Below are 19,071 nucleotides of genomic sequence, written 5' to 3'. Positions count from 1 at the left end.
TTCCACTCTCTGTCAACCACTATGCTAAATATATCCATAGTACTGTGGTAGGCACTGTAGAGCTGACCTGAAGGAATTTGGTCAGATACAGCTATCAAAGTTAGTTAAAAAAAAAAAGTATTTTTTAAAAATAGGGGTACAGACTGGTATGTCACATTGATGAATTGCATGCTGAGCTGATATGCAAATCCATGATTCATGACCATCTTTGATTCAGCTTGATGTGTTTCTAATTATACGAATACTTTTCTTTTGCTTCTCCCCTTGGAACACTAAAATAGTGATTTAAAATCCCTTTCTAATGCAAAATTACAGAAATATTTAAGTCATCATTTCTCAAATAATAGATGTAAAATTATGATTCCCAAACTTCCAGAATCTGTATTCAATTAAACATTTTATTACTGGAATTTGAACAGAAGACTCTGTATGTGTGTTTGTGCACGTTTTATGTATGTATGGATTCAATTTTTAATATAAAGTTACTTTGTGAACATAATTATTCTAATAAAAGAGCCATTCTTTGAAGAGTTACTAATTCATACTGTAAATGTTATAGTATCATGATATACTTTGACATTTTAGAACAAATCTTCAGGTAAAAAGTTAAATACTATATTGATCCTGTTGTACATCTGTTTTCAAGGAACTGCATAATTTCTCTGTGTCTTCACCGTAGAGAGGATTTGGAAAAGAAGTAGCATTCACATCTTCATTGAATGGAAACTAAACGAAAAAAAACATAGAATGAAATTTGAAAACCAGGTACTTCAATTAATTTCTCAGAATGGGCATATTCATTACAGAAGTAACATATGATGTTAAGTTCAAAGAAAACTATAAAATCTCTAAACTTTTTAGACCAGATGTTTAGTTGACAAAGATTAGCATATCTCCACCAAAACCACGATCTGCTGTATACACCTGATCAAGTACTGTAACCTTCTCCATCTGTTCCCACCTTTGTTTTACTTGTCTCCAGAGCCCTTGCTCTAACACACATATGGTAGTATTTTGGGAGAATCTGTGTACAGTAGTGTAAGTGCAGGGGGTCACTAATTTTAATACATAGTATTGTAATCTAAATGACCAGTTTAGATTTTCTTGTATGAGGAATGTATGAGAAAAGAGTTAATCAAACTCTTCAGGTAAAGACTTTTGTAGTTCTAAACACTATCTTCACCATCTGCCTTATGAACTAATGTACAGTGTAACAAGTAGTGATGGTGAGCAACTTTAATTAAATTGCTATTACAAGGTTGTTGTCTGCCTACCCAACCCTGACCATCTTTCTCAGATTTCCAGAGGTGTTAACATTATGAACAGCAATATAACACAGACTTTAAGTGACATTTTTTTCTTTCCTCTGCAAATAAATTTTATTTAATAGCTCAACAAATATCCTACTTTAGAAGACCAAGGTGTTATTACATACCTCATGCCATGGAGAAACACTGATTTGAACAGTGGGTGAAGTGACAAGTCCAGGAGACTATAAAAAGAAAAAAACTGCTTCAGAATACTTTTAGCAAGCTGTAAACAGTATTCTGAAAATATCCTTCCATGTGTCTGAGTAACACACCCTATGGATACCAAACTATTAGGCAATATTATAGGCAAGTCTGTGGCAACACGAGGCCTACATGGTTTTGGTGTTCAGAATGGCCCAAGGAGAACTGTTCTTTCTTTACGAAACTTGCAGACACCCGCAAGCCCGTAACTTGTGGGTGTTCAGCTGGAGATAAGAGCCATCCCTCATGTTTTACCATATTCTTTGACTGGTGGTACACCATTCAGGTTTAAGGCGCATCAGACTCAGAGAAAACTTATGCCTCTTGTTTTCTCTTTCAAAGGAAGAATTAGTGAAAACACATATTCTCCAGATCTTAAAGAAAATGAAGGAAAATCTGGTACAGCACTGGAATTCAATCACAACGCCTGGGGCTGTCTTCTATGAAAATGTCTCTCCTGGTACCGTGCTTCTGTTTTCCAACATCCTATTAAATGAAACCTGTCAGGAATCTATTTTAACTGAAATAAAAATGTCCTGATAAATTGGACATGATTGTGATGGGAATGTTTCCAACCTGAAACTCCAACCTGCAACTGAATTAATTTGATCTAATGTTGCTAAAATCAGGTGTAAGGAAACTTTTATAGAAAGTAAATGGCCTGTCATAGTTAATCCCATTCAAAGCTACAGTGGAATCATATATTACTCAGTGTGGAAAGGACAAGGAAGTTTTATGTTGTTACAAACCAAGACTAGATCATTCAATGCTAATAAGGGCAATATCAAAATGAGGACAGGACAGATTTTTTTTGAAATTTTTTTTCTCCTTTACCTCCAAGGTTCTTTGCCTCTGTTGTTTTAAATGATAACCCAAATAGCAGAGATAGCTGGTCATATTTCTCTGGTTAATTGTAAAACATAAATTTTAGCTGCCACTTTAATTTGATAATTAAACATTGCTTTGAAATCTTCTGTTGCAACATGTTCCTTTTACATGTATATTTTATTCACAAACTACTTTGTTACTCTAGAAATCTTTTAATTATGATTAAGAAATTATATTAGGGAATATTTGACCAAGTGTTTCTTTAGTGTTGAGGTGAATTTTACAGTGATGGGAATAGTAAGGCACATTTAAGGTATTGGAAAGTGTTATAAACTAATCTGTTAAAGTTAAGCGACTCTGTAAAGGCAACTTGGGTGCTGAGTCATGCATTTTGTATTTTTGTTGTTGATGTTTTTGCAAAGAATCACAAGGTTCTCAGTCAGTATTAGTTATAAACTTCAGGATGTTCTAAAAATTTAATTGATATTCAAATTGCTGTGTCTTGAAAATGCAGTGGAACTGATCTGAGTGACGCAACAATTTTAAATTCTTAATTCTTTTATTAAACAGCATTCAGTGATTACACTGTTTGTTTTAATGGAAAACTTGGTTGAGGACTACAGCCTTGCATTTTCCTGTATGTACAGAGGCAGTTACTGCTACTTACTTTTACTTTCCGAGATGAGCTGAGGTCTTCGTACAGTGGGTTGGCAAATGAAGCATCAGCAGTTTTCTTCAGTTTCCTTGAAAAGTCCAGCAAATAACAACAAAAGCACCCACAATATTACACAGGTTGTCAAAGAACCAATCTCATGTTGAAAAGACTTGAGTCAGAAAACATAGGTGGCCACATACATATTTCTGACTGAGCTCTACCAAAATGAATGAAATTAAACTGACATTCTGTGTAATTTGTGTAGGTTAAATAATAAGTATTTATTTGTTGCTGCTAAAAATGTAGATGCTTTTGGATATTCATAGAGCTATTTGGAATTCCTAAAACGGAGGTACAATGCTATATATTAAATAAAACATGATGTAAGTTAAAAAGTTGCATTGCTATAATTTGTTTGTGATGAGATCACATTCTTTCTGTGTTCAGTAATTAACATGCCCTTAACAAGCTGTGAGTTCAAGAACACTTTAGTTATTTAATTGTTATAAGAACTTTTCCCCAATAAATTAAGAAAGAACTTGCATTTTAGTTTTAAAACCACAGAAGCTCCCAATCCCCTTTGCTACAAAGTCAGAAATATTTAAAGAATCACTGAAGCTATTGGAATGCATAGGTTTCCCAAATGAACACAAAGCCTTAAGCAATTTATAAGATGAATAGGACAAATCGTCCTAATTATGGGTGTCCTGTCCATTGCCTCAGCTAGAAATTTAAAAATATGCTTTCCTGACAGAGGCCTTCACATATTCCTTTTTTGGAAATGTTTCTGACCTATGTGGTTAATCCCATTAATTCTGCAAAAGCAAAAGATACTTGGGGGTGGAACTTTCTGCCTATGTCTAATTTATTTTTTTTTCCATATAGATGACTGGTTGCTAATATTTCACAATGCTTGAAATTATCAAAACTGTTCCATTGCCATATAAAAAGCTACAGCTGCATTAGTTCAAATTAATGAGGAATGAAGCAGAAGCAGACTTTCTTTTTCATTATTTTTACTTTTGAAGAGATGCATTTAGGGGTTTTTGTTGGTTTTTTTTTCACTAATGGTTTTACAAATAAGAACATATACATGCCTTTGTGTACATAGAAAGCTGTGTTTGTGCAGTATTCTAAAATAAAAATTTCCCTAACGCTAATATCCAATCTCTTGGAAGATGGATTTTCTTGTATTAAAAAGTGTTTGTATTCCAAAGCTGCTTCCTACGGATGGTTTAAGCAGTGTCTTCCTAGGAATAGATGTACACGCTCTGTGTTACTGTGGTAGGTAAGACTTAGGGAACAAGAGCAGTCACAGAGAGCTGCAGGAGATGTTAGGAAGGGATGCTATTGTTTCCTCAGTGAGAGCCACAAGGGAGGCACACTGCATGGTTGCTTTTGCAAAGAATTAAAACCAGAATGGATACTTAGTAGGAAGGCACATACATGCTACAGAAATATATCACCTTATGAGTTAAATCACTGCAAGAAACTAAGATTGGTGTTTAGACTAAAAGAGACATATCTCCTTAAGATCTTTTATAATATTTCCAGCAAGTAATTTCTTCTAATGCCAGTCTCATAATTCAGCTTGATTACCTGACACGCCAATGGGGAGAGCTGAATACTTGAACCCACTGATTTGTTCATTTGATGTTAATCTTAACTGTGATAAATCCTTATATTCTGAGGCTTTTAGTTAGTTTAGTGAAACTATAATATATTGGGTTATTTACATGCCTGCTACGTGTCTATTTGCATACTAATCTTCCTGAACATAATCTTCCACAAAATGTACACAGGATTGATTTTTTACTCTAAAATCACACCATGGCTTACAAAACGTAGGGCCAGAAGCAAACTCAGTAAGAAGTTTTCAAGGAACTCTGTTCTGCTTCTAAACTAATGCCCAAAGGGCCAGATTTGAATGCCTTAATTTTGAGGTCTCCTTTAGACAGCACCAACCAAGTGCATGGTCGAAGAGCATGATATGGAATCAAACACATTGATTCTTACAGTCAGTGGAGACACTTCCAAGGCAACACAAGCCCCACAATTCACAGTGGGAACCACCTTTGACATGCCAAGAGGAAATGATAAAGATAGGGATGGGTCTGATTCTCTTTCATCCCCCAGCCCCTACCAAACTTAAGCAATTTATGCAAGACATATATACTGCTTATTTGGGCAAGTCCATGCTGAAGCACTTAGGTCTTTCCTGAGGGCAAGGGTGCTGAATACAGATCTCCACCTTCCTCTGCAAGAAGGATCACTAATTTGCAGGGTACCATGCCAAAGTGTGGGCACCAAAAAGAGTGCTGGCTGAATTCTGCAAGAGCGTGCCTGTGGTTGTTCTGTTTAGTGCTGAAATTGGCCCTGTCTATGTGTGTGAGGCTTTCTAAGGCACAAAAATTAAGTCTTGCTCAGGTTGTTTAGCAGATTTTCTCTCCCTCCAGTTTAGGTCTGAATCATGAAAAAGCTTATGTAGCTGGGCACCTAATCTTAGGGACAGTGGGAATTACGTGGCTCAAAATATGGGCACTTGTTGAATTTATGCACCCCAGATTTAGGTGAAGTGGGGATTAAGCTTTCTTTTAACATATAAGATTCACATGGATGCACATAGTTGCATATACGTGTCCTGTATATGAATATATTTTACAAACACATGTATGGTTACAACCTATTTGAGACTGTAGCAAACAATTCTTTCTGAGGAATACCAATGATTACCCTTAAAATTTTTGGAAATATTTCTGAATTACTTAAACGTCCTCAAAAAATATAAAAGTGAAAATTCAATCTCATGTTTATGCAAGTGCTATAACCCATCAGTTGGATGAGGTGATAACTGCCTGAAGAAGTCTGCACTCAGGAACTGAGGACATTTTCACATTACTTCCATGTTGTGCATAGATCCCCAGAAATAAATACATCAGATTTTCAGTTAATTAGACATTTGAAGCTTTCCTTATTAAAGCAATGGTATGCCCACTCCAGTACTCTGTCATCAGTATAGATACTGCTGAAGAAAGAGTAAAACATGCAATATTAGTCATTGGGTGAGTGTTGCCATCTGGTCATTAGTTTACACCCTAATTTTAAACTGCTTGATGGGGCAGTTTGACTAAATGTATCTCAGTGGCTTGAGTTTAGCTCATTCTTTCAGTGCTTGCTGGTACTTGACATAAGTGAAACATTACCCTGATAGGAAATAATACCTTATTGGTACAGTAAAGAGCAATATGCCTATCACAAGGTCTCATGATGTGAAGAAAGTCTTGTATGCATTACCACTGTACAGTAAGGGCAAGGGTAATTCATCACTCACAAAAAATATGGTCCAGAATAGTTAATCAATGTGAAATGTTTATGAATCTCATTTATGAAGTAAACCTGTAAATGCCAAGTTTCAAACACTGTACTAAGCAGGGAATAATTAGGGTTAAAAATGCCAAGCATTGGATGGTTTAGGGGAAAAAAAAAAAAGAAGAAATAACTCAAACATGTGGTTAAGGCAGCTCAGAGGGAACTGGGTTTTCTAACATAACCAGAAATACCACAATAGGAAAGGAGAGGATTAATCATCTTGGGATGAGGTCATGTGGGTCATAGCTTTGCTAAGCTTCTCTGTGTTCTGTAGTAGCAAAACCTACTGCCTTGTTATGTGTTTCTCCAGTAGAACTTCACAGAGATGAGAGAAAGTTGTGTGATCCACAAACTACCTGCCAATGTATAAAGGGAGGCTGTGCTATTTAATGGAAAATTAAAGAATGTAGATTTCATTCATTTGCATACAATAGCTCTGAATTTTGTACTTTTCAATGGACTTTTTAATGAAAAATCAAACATTTCTTTTAGACAAGACAGAAATTTCTAGGAAATACAGTACTAGAATAATGTTTATCTCCAGGTCCATAACAATGACAAAATCCTAGTGGGCCAAAGATTCATTTTCAATTAAACTAATAACTAAAATAATCCCTTGAAAAAATTCTTTATAGATGTTCTAAAGCTTCTGCTCTAAACAGAAACTATAAATCAAGACCTCAATTTCCTTATAAATCACTTATAAAACCTTTTCAACTAAATCTGTTTTCAGAAGTAAGCTGTATTTTGTACATCTCAGAGAAGAAACAAGAGCTTAGATGCAAGGAGATCAGATTTTCCAAAAGCTGCATTTAGAATCACCTACAAGTCACCTGGATGCTTGATTAGGCTGTTAATATGCTGTCTGGGCTTCCTAGGTTTGCACTTTGTACCTTCTGAGGCACTTTAGGAAACTTAATTATTTATTTTTTTAAAATGTCAGTCTTTTGCATCTTTTATCTTGGGGATCCTGAAGGTTATAGACCCAGAGATTTGCTCTGTTCTTTCAGCATGTCACCTTCTGTTTCTTTGCAGCCTCTCCTATGTGTGGTAGTTGTGAGATGTACATTTCAGAAAACCTGAAGATTTCTGACTATGACATTGAGCTTCATCCTTTAGAAAAAAAAAATAATGTAGAGAAGAAAGAATGGATTTGGATACCAGCATAAACTGATAAAACAATGCCCAAACAACAGTTATGGCTGCTGCTTGCTAGTTCTGTTTTTCTTTTTCTCATAAAACTGCACCTTTTTCTCTCATTCTGAAACAGCAGTAACTGTCTCTATTCCAGTTCAGAAGCTGAAAACAATAAATGTCTTTCCATTGTCATTCCTTTTATCACTTTGGAATATAGAAATATACGTTGCTGCGTAGTCAGCAACGATATCTGGCAATCCTTCAAATCCACTTGGAGAGCCTCTCCGGGAATACCCTATCCCTACCCCCACAACAGACCTCTAGATGGGTATTACCTAATTGTAGAAGGTCCTGGCAACAGCAACTGGAAATCATCATAATTGTGAGAAAACCTTAACCGTGAAGAAAGGCTGAAAGCACTGAGCTTTTTTAGCCTAAAAAAAGCAGCCTGTAAGGACGAATGGCAACTGCCTTCAAGTACTGACAAAACTCTTTGCAAGGAGGAAGGAAATGATCTGCTCTTGTCCATGGTGACAAGGAATGAAGTTAAATTGCTTAAATTGTAAACAGACGTATTAGCAGTTGGATAAAAACTTTCTAACAGCAAACTTTCTAACAGCAAACTTTCTTTCTACCTAGGGTACCAAGATTGCCTGAGGATGCCATCAAATTCACGTTGCTAGAGGTCTTTAAGTGCTAATCCAGAAGTGATACAATTGAATCTGTCTTGTGGCAGGATGAAAAATGGCCTCTGTAGATCCTGTTTTCTCATGATTTTTTATCATTGAAAAATATTTTATCAGAGCCCCTCAGTTTTTCACTCTGCTGCCTGTGTGACAAGATACATTATTGATACTCTTTGGAAAATTTAATGTTCTGCGTTCATTATGACTGACAGGACTGATAACAGCTGTGGTACATTAGAATTGCTGCTGATATCACAGACCAAGAAAAGGAAAGAAAGAAGCTGAAAGGATCCAGGACTGCTTTGGAGACAATAGCAAAGAAGTTAGCTTAGCTGGGTGGAAAATGTTTCATTCTCACTTTTTAAAGTAAAATGAAGCATGAGAAGGCAGCTGCAATAAAATGGAAGCTAAATGGAAGCTTTGCTTCTTTTTGGTCAGTAAAGACAGATCCACTGGAGGAGTGGAGTAACTGGCAGCCTTCCACTTTGGACTAGAAAATGTCATCTCTGGAGCACGAACAGGAATGTGAGAACTTATAAGCTTCCTCTGATTTGGGGTTTTTATTCAGAAGTTTCACATATTCCCATCTGGGAGCTGGGAAGTAGCTTGCATATCTGAATGCCATAGTGGTAATGAAGTACACTGCTGCCAAGCCATGTGGTGGGCTGCTTTTGTCCATTAGAAAATAAACTTACATGATGATTTGCAATAACTCCTACACAGGCACTCAAGAATTTAAAGCCTGCAGATCAGATCAGAGATTCTTGCTAAGGAAGGAGAAGAGAGCAAAGGGGAAGCAGGGCATTATTTCTGGGTTGAAAGGAAGGGTTAAGGCACTATCAATTTTTCCAGAGAAGAAAAAGAGGGACAAATATAACTTTCAAATTCTCACTGCTGTCAGTGACAGTTTATCCAGGAATTGTCTAAGGGGTCATCAGCCTACCCTACTGCCCTCTACCTGTTTTTCTGGTGAAAAAATTAGTTCTGCTGGATTCTGAAACTTCTTTTCCAGCTCTTGTGCACATTCCTATGCTATTTCCATTAAGGCATAGATAGACTCTCATTGCATTTTAAAATGTCATGGGAGCTAGCACCTAATTGTCAATGTGCCTCTAGAGGACCATCTGCCATTACCTGCATGTGTGGTTCTCTACCAGGAAGGGAAAAAGAGCCACTAATAGAAATTATTAAAAATAGCTGGCAAAAACATTTATCAAAAGAAGTATGGGCTCAGGTGTCTGAAAGCTGTCTGGTGAAAGAATAGCCAAGCAGGCACTCCTAGAGTGCCTCTATTGCCTAATGACTTTAAGAAAATAGCATGACCCAGGATGGCTAAAAGCAGACACAAGCCTTTGAAGTGAAAATTACTTGTAGGAAAGTATTCTTCATGTGTGCAGTTAAATTCCTCTAGTTCATCAAATCCCCTTTAAAAAAAATCAGGAGTAAAACCTCATGCCTCTGTGTGGTGCTGTCACATTGTACATTTTACAGACTTATGCAAACACAAGTCACTTCTTGTTCTAAAGCCTTATCATAAAGATCCAAACTTAAGCATGACAACATTGGCTGCATTTTGACTAGTCTCTTCTGATTACTGATTAAGCAGTTAAGGAGTATTTTGCCTTAATTAACTACTATGTTTCTAGCTGTGATTTTTGTATACCAAATCATACTAGGCTCTAGGTAGTGAAAGAGGGAGATACAAATGACCTGGATGAGATTATCTCTTCAAATTCAAAGTTTCAGATTTCGTTGTTTTCACAATATCACAATTTCAATCAAATATCCACTTATTAGCTGTTTCTTGATCAGATGCTTATGAAATGCATTTTAACTTACATGTTACATTAGCTGTGATTAAAAGCAACAAAACCTTTTTTTTACTCTGTACTTTGGACAAAATTATTTGCAATCTTAGTCAGTTTCTAACAGACAAAATTTGGAACCACAAAAATTACCATCATCGTAACTTACTTTTTTGACAGCTACAGAGAAAGCAAGACCAGAATAAACTTTGCTTTCTACTAACTCTCTGTTTCACAGCTCTGATGCTCCTCATGCCAGGACTGTAATATTTTCATAGTGCCGTAGTAAGAAGATCCTCATTCATCCCTGTTCATTCCTTATTCATGCCTAATAAGATACTAAAGTGTTTGGCCTCATATTGGGTACCTTTTCATGTACATATTTCTATGTATAATTACAAGAAAGAAAATGTACTCCTTACATACAGATATGTGGGTAGAAGAGAAATGGATGGCAGAGCAGTAACCTTTAAGCAGACATTTATGAAAAAAAGTTTTTAGAGCACAAGAGAGGCAGCATTAAAAATAATAATTTGATGATTAAAACACCATGTTTGGAGAAAAAAATAGACTTTTAGGGGGGAAAAATTATTAATTGAAATTACAACACCCCCCCAAATCAAACATCTCTTACAATGGAACTAATGTCACACATCTGAGGTGCATTTCCATACGTGTACCTTAGCAGGTTGTATAAATGTGAATGAGTTAAGTCTTAAAGCCCCTGTGAAGTCAGATAAGGAAATGCTATTATTCCCACTTCACAGAAGAGGAAGCAGACATAAAGAAAGTAGGTGAAGCTATGCACTCAATTAACAGCAGCACAACCAGTAAATGTTCCTGCTTCAACATTTTTGTCCTCTGTCCATAGACAACTCTACCTGTCAGGGGTAGCATGCAGTGTTAGGAGATGTGTCAGCAGCAATAATGTCAGGACAGGAGTCTGCACAATTTCGTAGATAGTTTGGAAGATAACAGCACCCCCAAAGAGAGAAAGGTCTATAGCAGAGCACAAGTTTAAAAGAAAAGTGACAGCTTTGAAGATGAATTCTGCAGAGTAAAATGAGGGGCAAGGGAAATCTAACAACATGAAAATGGACATGGCAACGCACAACAGCAGTTCCTGAAAGAAGGAAAGGACAGTGGTAGGTACTTTCTGATGGAGAAGGATCTAGCAGAATACATCAAGAGATGGGTAGAGAAGAAATACAAGTGTTAGAGTAAAATAAGAAATAGCAAAACATTTTTTAAAATCTTAATTTGGGAGGAGAGAGAAAACATTATCAGAGGGATGGTGGAAGGCATAGGAAATAAGTATGTGAAATAATGAACTGTCACTCTAAGGCATATCTTAAAAAACAGCTGACCTCTAATAGCTGGATGAAGAGAGATCTCTAGTACTACCAGAACTGTTATTCAAAGCACTTGGAATAAATTTTGAAACAAACCACTTCCAAATTTGCTGTTTCATTCTTTTACTGAGGAAGCATTTATGCTGTAGAATTGAGGTGCTATTTGCACACTACTAATAGCAAACATAGTACTGGATGGAAGAAATAAAAATTTTGAAAAAAAAATATTTAAAAACAATCACTGTCTAGAGTGGTCATTCAGTGTAGTCAGGTCCTTGTACAGGCCAAGAGGTCTGTACTGTGGTGATCTTAGTCAAGGTGGCAGTATCGGATAATGGGTGTGAGATGAAGTGGTGGGGAAGCGGGTGGAAGGAACAGATAAGGTGACATTGATAAGGAGACAAATCTAAAGAGCTACTGATTAAAATGACTAATAAAACATTAAACCAGAAAGTCAGAATGGGAGCGTGTATGTAGTAGCTAAAGGAGAGGAAGCCAACACAATGGTTTGTGAAAAAGGTCATGTGACTCTCCAGTCTCATAGTTTGCATTTTTTCCTTTGTATTAAAACTTTTTATGAAAACTCCTCATATTTTAAAGTAGACCCCCCCCCCAATTTTTATTCCAACCAGTTATCATAGGGAAAGTTCTTCAGATGTGTATAAATTTTTAGAGCAAAAATGTCCCCCCAGGTGCATGTGGTACACAGTAGCTTCAGGATGAGCTATGAATCTGCCCATAAGAAACTAATCTGTCCTTGGAGGTTTCAAGAAACCACAAATACCTTCTAGGTTTCACATTTAACTATCGTGCAAAAATCAGGGCTACTGCTGTTGAGGTGGATAAATGGTGGATTTTAAAATTCAGGAATAATCATACTGCATTGCCATCAAAACATTCTAAGCAATCAAGCTGTAACTCTTTGGTTCCAGACTGGAGTCCACTAAGCTCAGCTTTTATTGCAAAGCTGGGGTTTATGCTTAGTGTTGCTTATGAAGGTTAAGAGACTGTGGGGAGATTTAAAAGTTGAAACCAAAGAGACTGGGCAGTTAGCCATTGCTTTGTGCCACAGTTGTGTCTGCTTTACACAAAATGAAAGTTCTACTTACATTTCTGGCAATTTCTTCTTCAAAAGGAAATACAAGGCAGCAGCTGTAATTTTAATCAGCAAGAAAGTGATACCCAACCCAATCCAAATATCTGCAAAATCAGAGCAATCAAAGACAGAAATAAGTAAAAGGAAACACTCAAAGAATGAATTGCAAGAAATTTCTTTCTTTTTACAGACCCACCATTTCGAAGGAGACTTGAAGTGGGAGGCTGAAGAGGCTTAGCACGTATATGACAACGGTTTCCTCTCCATTCTCTTCCACATCTGTGAATAAAACAAAAATTTCTGAAAAAAGAGAGAAGCAAACAACATAAACAGTGACAAGCACAAAACAAATGCAAACTGTTTTGAGAACTTTTATAAGTGACTAAAGCTCACCCAGAAATCACAAGGAGAAGCATCAAAGTTAATAGAATTAAATGTGAGAAATACACAAAACAAACTTAAGAGAGAGAAAAATAAAGAAAAAGTTAAAATATTAGATTTGGCTGCCTTTCCCATGTTGCCATTGTATTGTTATTCCACATAAAAATTTGACTAATTTCCCCGTTATTCTTTATGTGAGGGTTAAATACATTTCTGAGGTAGGAATCCAGGACCTAAATGTAGGGAGACATCATTAGAAATGAGAAGGATGTATTTCTCCCCCATATCTAACCTGTGTCTTGCTTTTCCATGTTCTTGTAAAATAATAACACTTCAACAAATGTCTCTCCAAAACCGAAGCACTACGTTTGAGATAACAACTGCAGCCATGGTAAATTCTTCTAAATTTGTTGTTTATTTCCAATTCAGTCTTGATTTGAAGTAAGCAAAACACAAACTACCTGACAGGAGCTTTTATGTTTTACTTTACACTTGCTGCTCAGCAGTTAATCACAGTCGCCCATTAAATGTGCATCACTTTTCCCTTTAATTTTACTAGGTTTAGCTTTTGGCTGCATGCTTTCATTGTGGCTTTCCCCATCAGAGTGAAGTGACCTTGGAGTCCTGGATGAGGGTCCACTGCCTCAGGTGAGACAGGTGGCATCTGGGAGCACCCCAGGCAGCTCTTCTGGGTATCCTGAAGGGGTCTCAAAATGGATCTAGGTACCTACATTTACAAAACCCTAAGTGATGACTAGCATAGAGCATAGTTAGAAGGATAGCTACATATCAGCACCTAAAAGTCAGGCTCCCCATTTGATGAGTTGAACCCCTCTCTGAGTGTCACACTGGAATGATTTCTACTAACTTTTCAATTATCTGCATGGCTGGTGGTTTATGAGCTTCGTAAGTTTTCCACCTCCTTTTTTTTTTTTTTTTAAAGAGCATCAGAAAGAAGTTATGGTAGCAATCCAGTTTCAATCCTGCTAATGTTGCTTGAGTAGGAAATGAGTTTCACTTCTCATGATTTCTCTCTACAATTTCACAAACTGTATTAATGTGAGTGGGATTTTATATTGAGCTGCTTTCTCCCTGTAGTGCCAACATTTTTTCACAGTCACCAATTTTTATAAAGTAATTTCTATTTCATAGTTGTGGTTTCCTGCATTTTTATATTATTTTATACATTATTAAATATGTAATAAGAAATCTCAAATATACACAATTAAACCTTTATATTAAGGCTATTTTACCTGAACATGTGGAGAGAACATCAGGTTGTTTGCTCTGGTTTAGCACATGGTATTGTGTATGTGCCTTATTGTAGCAGTTGCACACTGAGTTAACTGAAGCACTCCGGACAGAGAAGAGTGTTTCATTTTCCTAGGAAATATCTGACCATGGTGGATGCAGGGAGAGGAACGGTAGGATGATAGGAACAGCAAGCATCTGTCTGCACCCTGATAAAATTGAGGAGAACCCTGAAAGGATCAGTGCCTGTCGAAAAGCAGGTCTATGTCCCAGTCTTAGTTATGACAGGAGGAAGACTTCACTAAAGACCAAAAGAGGCTGATGTGGGATTTTTTGCAACTCAAGGGACCACAGAAAAATAGTGGGCAGAGAACATGCTGTGAGGAAGGTACCAGCCCTACTTGAATGCAGTGGGCAGAGATATTTACTTAATCCATTTTACCCCACAGACCTGAGCTTTTTCTGGTTAAAAGCTTACCTTGATCCAGGTTAGTAATTGTCATACTAACGAATCTTAGCTCTAGAGACTGAGCCAGTAGCATATTCTAACATGCCCATTTAAAAAAAACAAAGTGGCACAATTTCAGCTGACAGCTCTGCCTGAGCTGGAGACCCATTGGATTCAATGACTGAAAGTACCCAGTCCCTTCAGTCTTTCTTCTTCAGCATACTACAGAAAATCATGTCATTCATGAGCTGTTCTTTTATGCAGACTGATAATTTTATACAAATGTCAAATTGCAGTTGGGCTCATACCAACGTAGAAACATTGCAATCTGATGGTTATCACCCATCAAAATAATTTTCTGACTGCTCTCGTTTGTATAATTTTCTTTCTGCCCATTTGACAGATTTTCTGTTGAGCTAGACATCCTTCTGACAAAAAATTCCCCCTTTCTTGTCACTGCAGAACTTACTTGACTGTGGAAGAAAGAAAGAGAAAGCAGATTTGCAGCTGTGCACCAGCCCTGCTCAGACACGGCATGAGAGGGGCCATCTGCTGCTCTGCAGCCTCTGGGGCATGGGTCACCTCAGAGCTGCTAAGAGGTAATTCTCACAAAGCGAGTGCATGTACTGGTAAGAGTATGGGAAAGCCCTACTACCCAGCTAAATATATCTTCACATGCTCTGTTCATTTATTGGTGAAATATTTCCACATATTCATGCTGTATTTGCATTATGGATAAAAAAGCGACATTTTATTTGTATAAATAACAAGTTTATCTTCTTTTATATATATGCAGGTATATATAAATACAGGTTTTATTCTAAACTACTGCTTCACTTAGGTTGGACATTTAGATTTTTCCAAATCTCTGAATTCCAACCTTAATGATTCTGTTCTATGATTCTATGTTGCATGACACACCATTCAGGAATCTGATGTCAGACTATCAGCATATGTAATTTTGCCTACTGAAATGATCTTTCACTTGTCCATCTAGGTTGTTACTGAAAGTGTTACTTTAAAATAGTGCCATTGATTACAAAACCAAAATAAAGTAAAATTAAATAGCGTAAAAAATGGATCAAAGTAGAACACCAAGAGTATCTCTGAAACTTGGTAAGTGACTAGGATAAATTAAAAAACAAATAAGAGGGAAAAAATATCATAAAGCATGAACCATGGGGACTATTTATAGGGTGAGGGAGGAGACAGTGTAACAAAGATGAAGACTGTAAAAGCAATATATCTAATGCTCAAAGACCAGGATGGATAAGGAGTGCTGAAGAACAAAAAACTTGAAGAATGAATATATCACTTGGTTAAGAATTCCCACTTGTATCTTCACACATTAATTTATTTAGTAATTTTTATCTTTGGCAGGGGAACTTAGCAATCATTGCTGTTACTGAGGTAAAGTATAAGACTGCCAGAAAAATCTGAGTTATAATTTAGAGATCCATTCCACTCTTGGTAAGGTTTGGCTGTTCATTACTTAGAAAATGCTGTCTTCTCAAGAAAAAGAAGAAACAAAACAAACACAAAACAAACAAGAGAAAATATGTTACAGCTAGCTGAAAAACCTGCAACTTTCAAGAAAAACATGGGAAAATTGTTCATTAACATCTTTGGCTCTCAGCTGATACAAGCACTGCCTCCAGCTTTTACTGAAGCCAAGTGTTTCTGTGCCCAGAATGGAGGGAAACTTGTCTTAAGTATCCAAAACAATCTTGTTTTATAGATGTCTTACAAGATTTTTTATCCTTTTATATCTATCTTCTGTATAAACTCTAGCTGAATACAGTGATAGCTGTGGTGAAGAAATCACTCTAACAGGAGGAGAGAGTAGAGTGAGATTTTTAATGGCACCAGTATCTGTAACAGTAATTCAGGTTAGAGAATGTAAGAGTTCTAGATGATAAATTTAAACTAAAATCTAAGTAATTCTAAACAAACTATTCCAGTTATTTCACTCCAATTGGAAAGCTGGGGGGTATTTTCCAAACAAATAAATATTTGGGAAATGGCCAGTAGTAGGGGGATAGTAGGAAATTTAGATAAGAAATCCAGAAGACTGAGAATATTTTACAGGTCTGAAAATGCTATACTTATATATATAATTTTATATTAAAAAAATCCAGAAACCATTGCAGGCCATAACTGACTAATGAAAATATTGTGGAAGAATAAACAAAACTAATACAATAAAACAGAGAACCTATTGTCCTTGAGGAGCGAGATACATGTACCCACTTCTCTGAGTCTCTTTTCTGTTTGTGGAGCATCGTATTAGTTCATAATGCTTTTGAGAACATGTAAGAGGTTTCTTTAGCTGTTTGTACTGAGGGCACAGTATACATATTCCTGTGGTTTTGCAATCACAATAATACAGTCTCAACCCTCAGACTTGGTCCTTTGACTGTTACTGCAAAACCATATCTGTGAATAACAGTCATAATACCAGACGGCTTTATAGGAAATGAAGTCAAACTTCACCTTTCTAGTGTGCAGTCCTTGACACATGCAATCTTGAAGTGAACTTTAATTACTCTAACAGCTCCAGGTAGATCAGAGCAGCCCATGGTATGCACCCAAGAGATGGTTCACTTGAAGTCCAGTTAATGAAGGAGAACACTCTTAATTACCTACCCACTGCTGTGCATGGGCTGTACTTACAGTGCTTTATTTTCAGTTGGGAGACAGATAAGTTGCTTCTTCAAAGTCACTATTAGCTTCCTCTCTGAAGAGAGCAGCTGGGGATACGCAAATGCTGATGTGGTGGAAGGACCTTACAGAGTGCAGATCAACCATGTCTTCTGGGCAATGTGGTAAATCTTCATTAGACGGGTAATGGGAATTTTGAAGAGCTTCCTTAATAATCCTTTTCTGCTGTTTTATTTTTAAGACAGACAACTCGGAAAAGGCTCTGAATTTATCTCTTTAGCCATGAAGCTGAAATTCCACATTATTTATGTACAATTAATTTCCTTGGACTAATTACATCTTGACTAATTAGCAGCAGCACGTTTTACATGAGTCTTAAGCTTATCTGAAATACAGAGATAGCCACTGCAATCCATTCAGACAGGAAGACCCTCATAGTTGAAACAGGAGGAGCAAGAGAGACAGATGAAACAGCACTTGAGTACTTCCATCCCACTGCACATCCTAATCTATCCTGCCTGACAAAATGTCTTCTACCATTAGCAAGTTCTTGCGGGAAAGTCTCCCCGGAGGGGAAAATGTTAACCCTCCAAATTTGCTTCTAGGATTTCCAACTCATTATTTCCTAACATAGATATTGGTAATGCAGAGGAGTGAACTTTGCATTGCCTGTGTTGCTGCATCCTGTGCCCGCGGTTATGGCTCATCTCACTCAGAATGAAAAATAAGAAGAAGCAGACAAGATCTTTGTTGGTTTTGATGTTCATCCAGGGCAGGTTTAATTTACAAGAACATGTCTGCCTGATACACTGCAGCATTTCGGAACATCAAACTTTGTGCTGTAGTGAAAGTAACATATGCAAAAATCAAAATAAATACAGATGTGTACTTGATTGCCCATTTTCCTCCTGGCATCTGAATTTTTGATTCCTTATTATTTTATTCAGTCTGAGATAGATAAACTTCCACTCCAATCTATCAGTGTTCTGTACAGCTCTTGGGTAGGGGCAAATGGCAAGAGAAGAGCTTTGCAGTAGGAGATCAAGCCCATGACCTCTAAACACAAGCATGAACATAGCTCCTCGTTAACTTGAAAAAGAAGTTCCAACAAGGGGTGTTTTCAAGGAAGAATTAGATGCATGAGGAAAATCTAATGCTGAAATCTGTTGGGTCTGGGAGTTTTTTCTTCCCCCCCAGCAGTAATTGTTATTTTTTCATAATGATTAAGTTTGTTAAATATAAAGCGGTGTTCTGCATTTTCATTTTTATAAATTATCTTTCATCAATTATCTATATTGGTTTTACTTTTTTCAAGATCTCTCATGTTTTGTGTTGAAGCTGATAAGAGGTTAAAAAATATGAAATCATACATCATGTTAATCTAGAAGCATTCAGAGCATTAAATACTAAAGATCCATTTTGCATCTCCTCTGTACTTCTTCAGATTTAATAATTTAAGTGCCAATCTTGTTTATGTTAAAAAGATTTGCATTAAAAGGCAGATTGAACATAAGAACAAGTCCTGAAATGTTAATCAATCATCTTTTGTGATAGTGGAAATGCCTATGGAATTTTTATTTTTGCTTATTTATTTAAGTTTACCCAGGTGTATATAATGAATTGCTCAACAAGTAGCGGGGACAGAAAAACTAGCCTCTAGACAAGCAGTAGTGACCACAGCTGCTTCTGACCACAGAAGTTTCATAAGTAGATGGGAGTAAGGTACATTCAGTAAAACCAGCACTGATTTCTATTTTTGTCTGCAGTGTCCCTAACACAGCTTGCTCAGTTGCTGACAGAAACCAGCAAACGGGAAGTACAGAATTTGACCATTACTGGTTGCAAGGGTCATTCTCACCATTATGTTTAGGCCAAAGTACACCTCTGCTGT

General features: G+C 36.7%; 1 protein-coding gene across 1 annotated transcript in view; it reads right to left on the bottom strand.

Moving 5' to 3' along the window:
• Positions 1-410: 410 nt before the first annotated feature.
• MALRD1 (MAM and LDL receptor class A domain containing 1) overlaps positions 411-19,071 on the bottom strand; it is a gene marked incomplete at its 5' end in the record, with an annotated part of 247,426 nt that continues 228,765 nt past the window's right edge. The window contains 5 exons of the mRNA XM_084260684.1: positions 411-726; positions 1,436-1,492; positions 3,007-3,082; positions 12,453-12,543; positions 12,636-12,718. Coding sequence (XP_084116810.1) covers positions 607-726; positions 1,436-1,492; positions 3,007-3,082; positions 12,453-12,543; positions 12,636-12,718 — 427 coding nt within the window. The 3' untranslated portion in view covers positions 411-606. The remainder of the gene's footprint in view (positions 727-1,435; positions 1,493-3,006; positions 3,083-12,452; positions 12,544-12,635; positions 12,719-19,071) is intronic.

This window comes from Gallinula chloropus (assembly GCF_964237585.1).
Source record: "Gallinula chloropus genome assembly, chromosome: 2".
Classification (NCBI taxonomy): Eukaryota; Metazoa; Chordata; class Aves; order Gruiformes; family Rallidae; genus Gallinula; species Gallinula chloropus.
The sequence above is the reverse complement of the archived record's forward strand: the minus strand, read 5'-3'. Positions and strand labels throughout refer to the sequence as shown.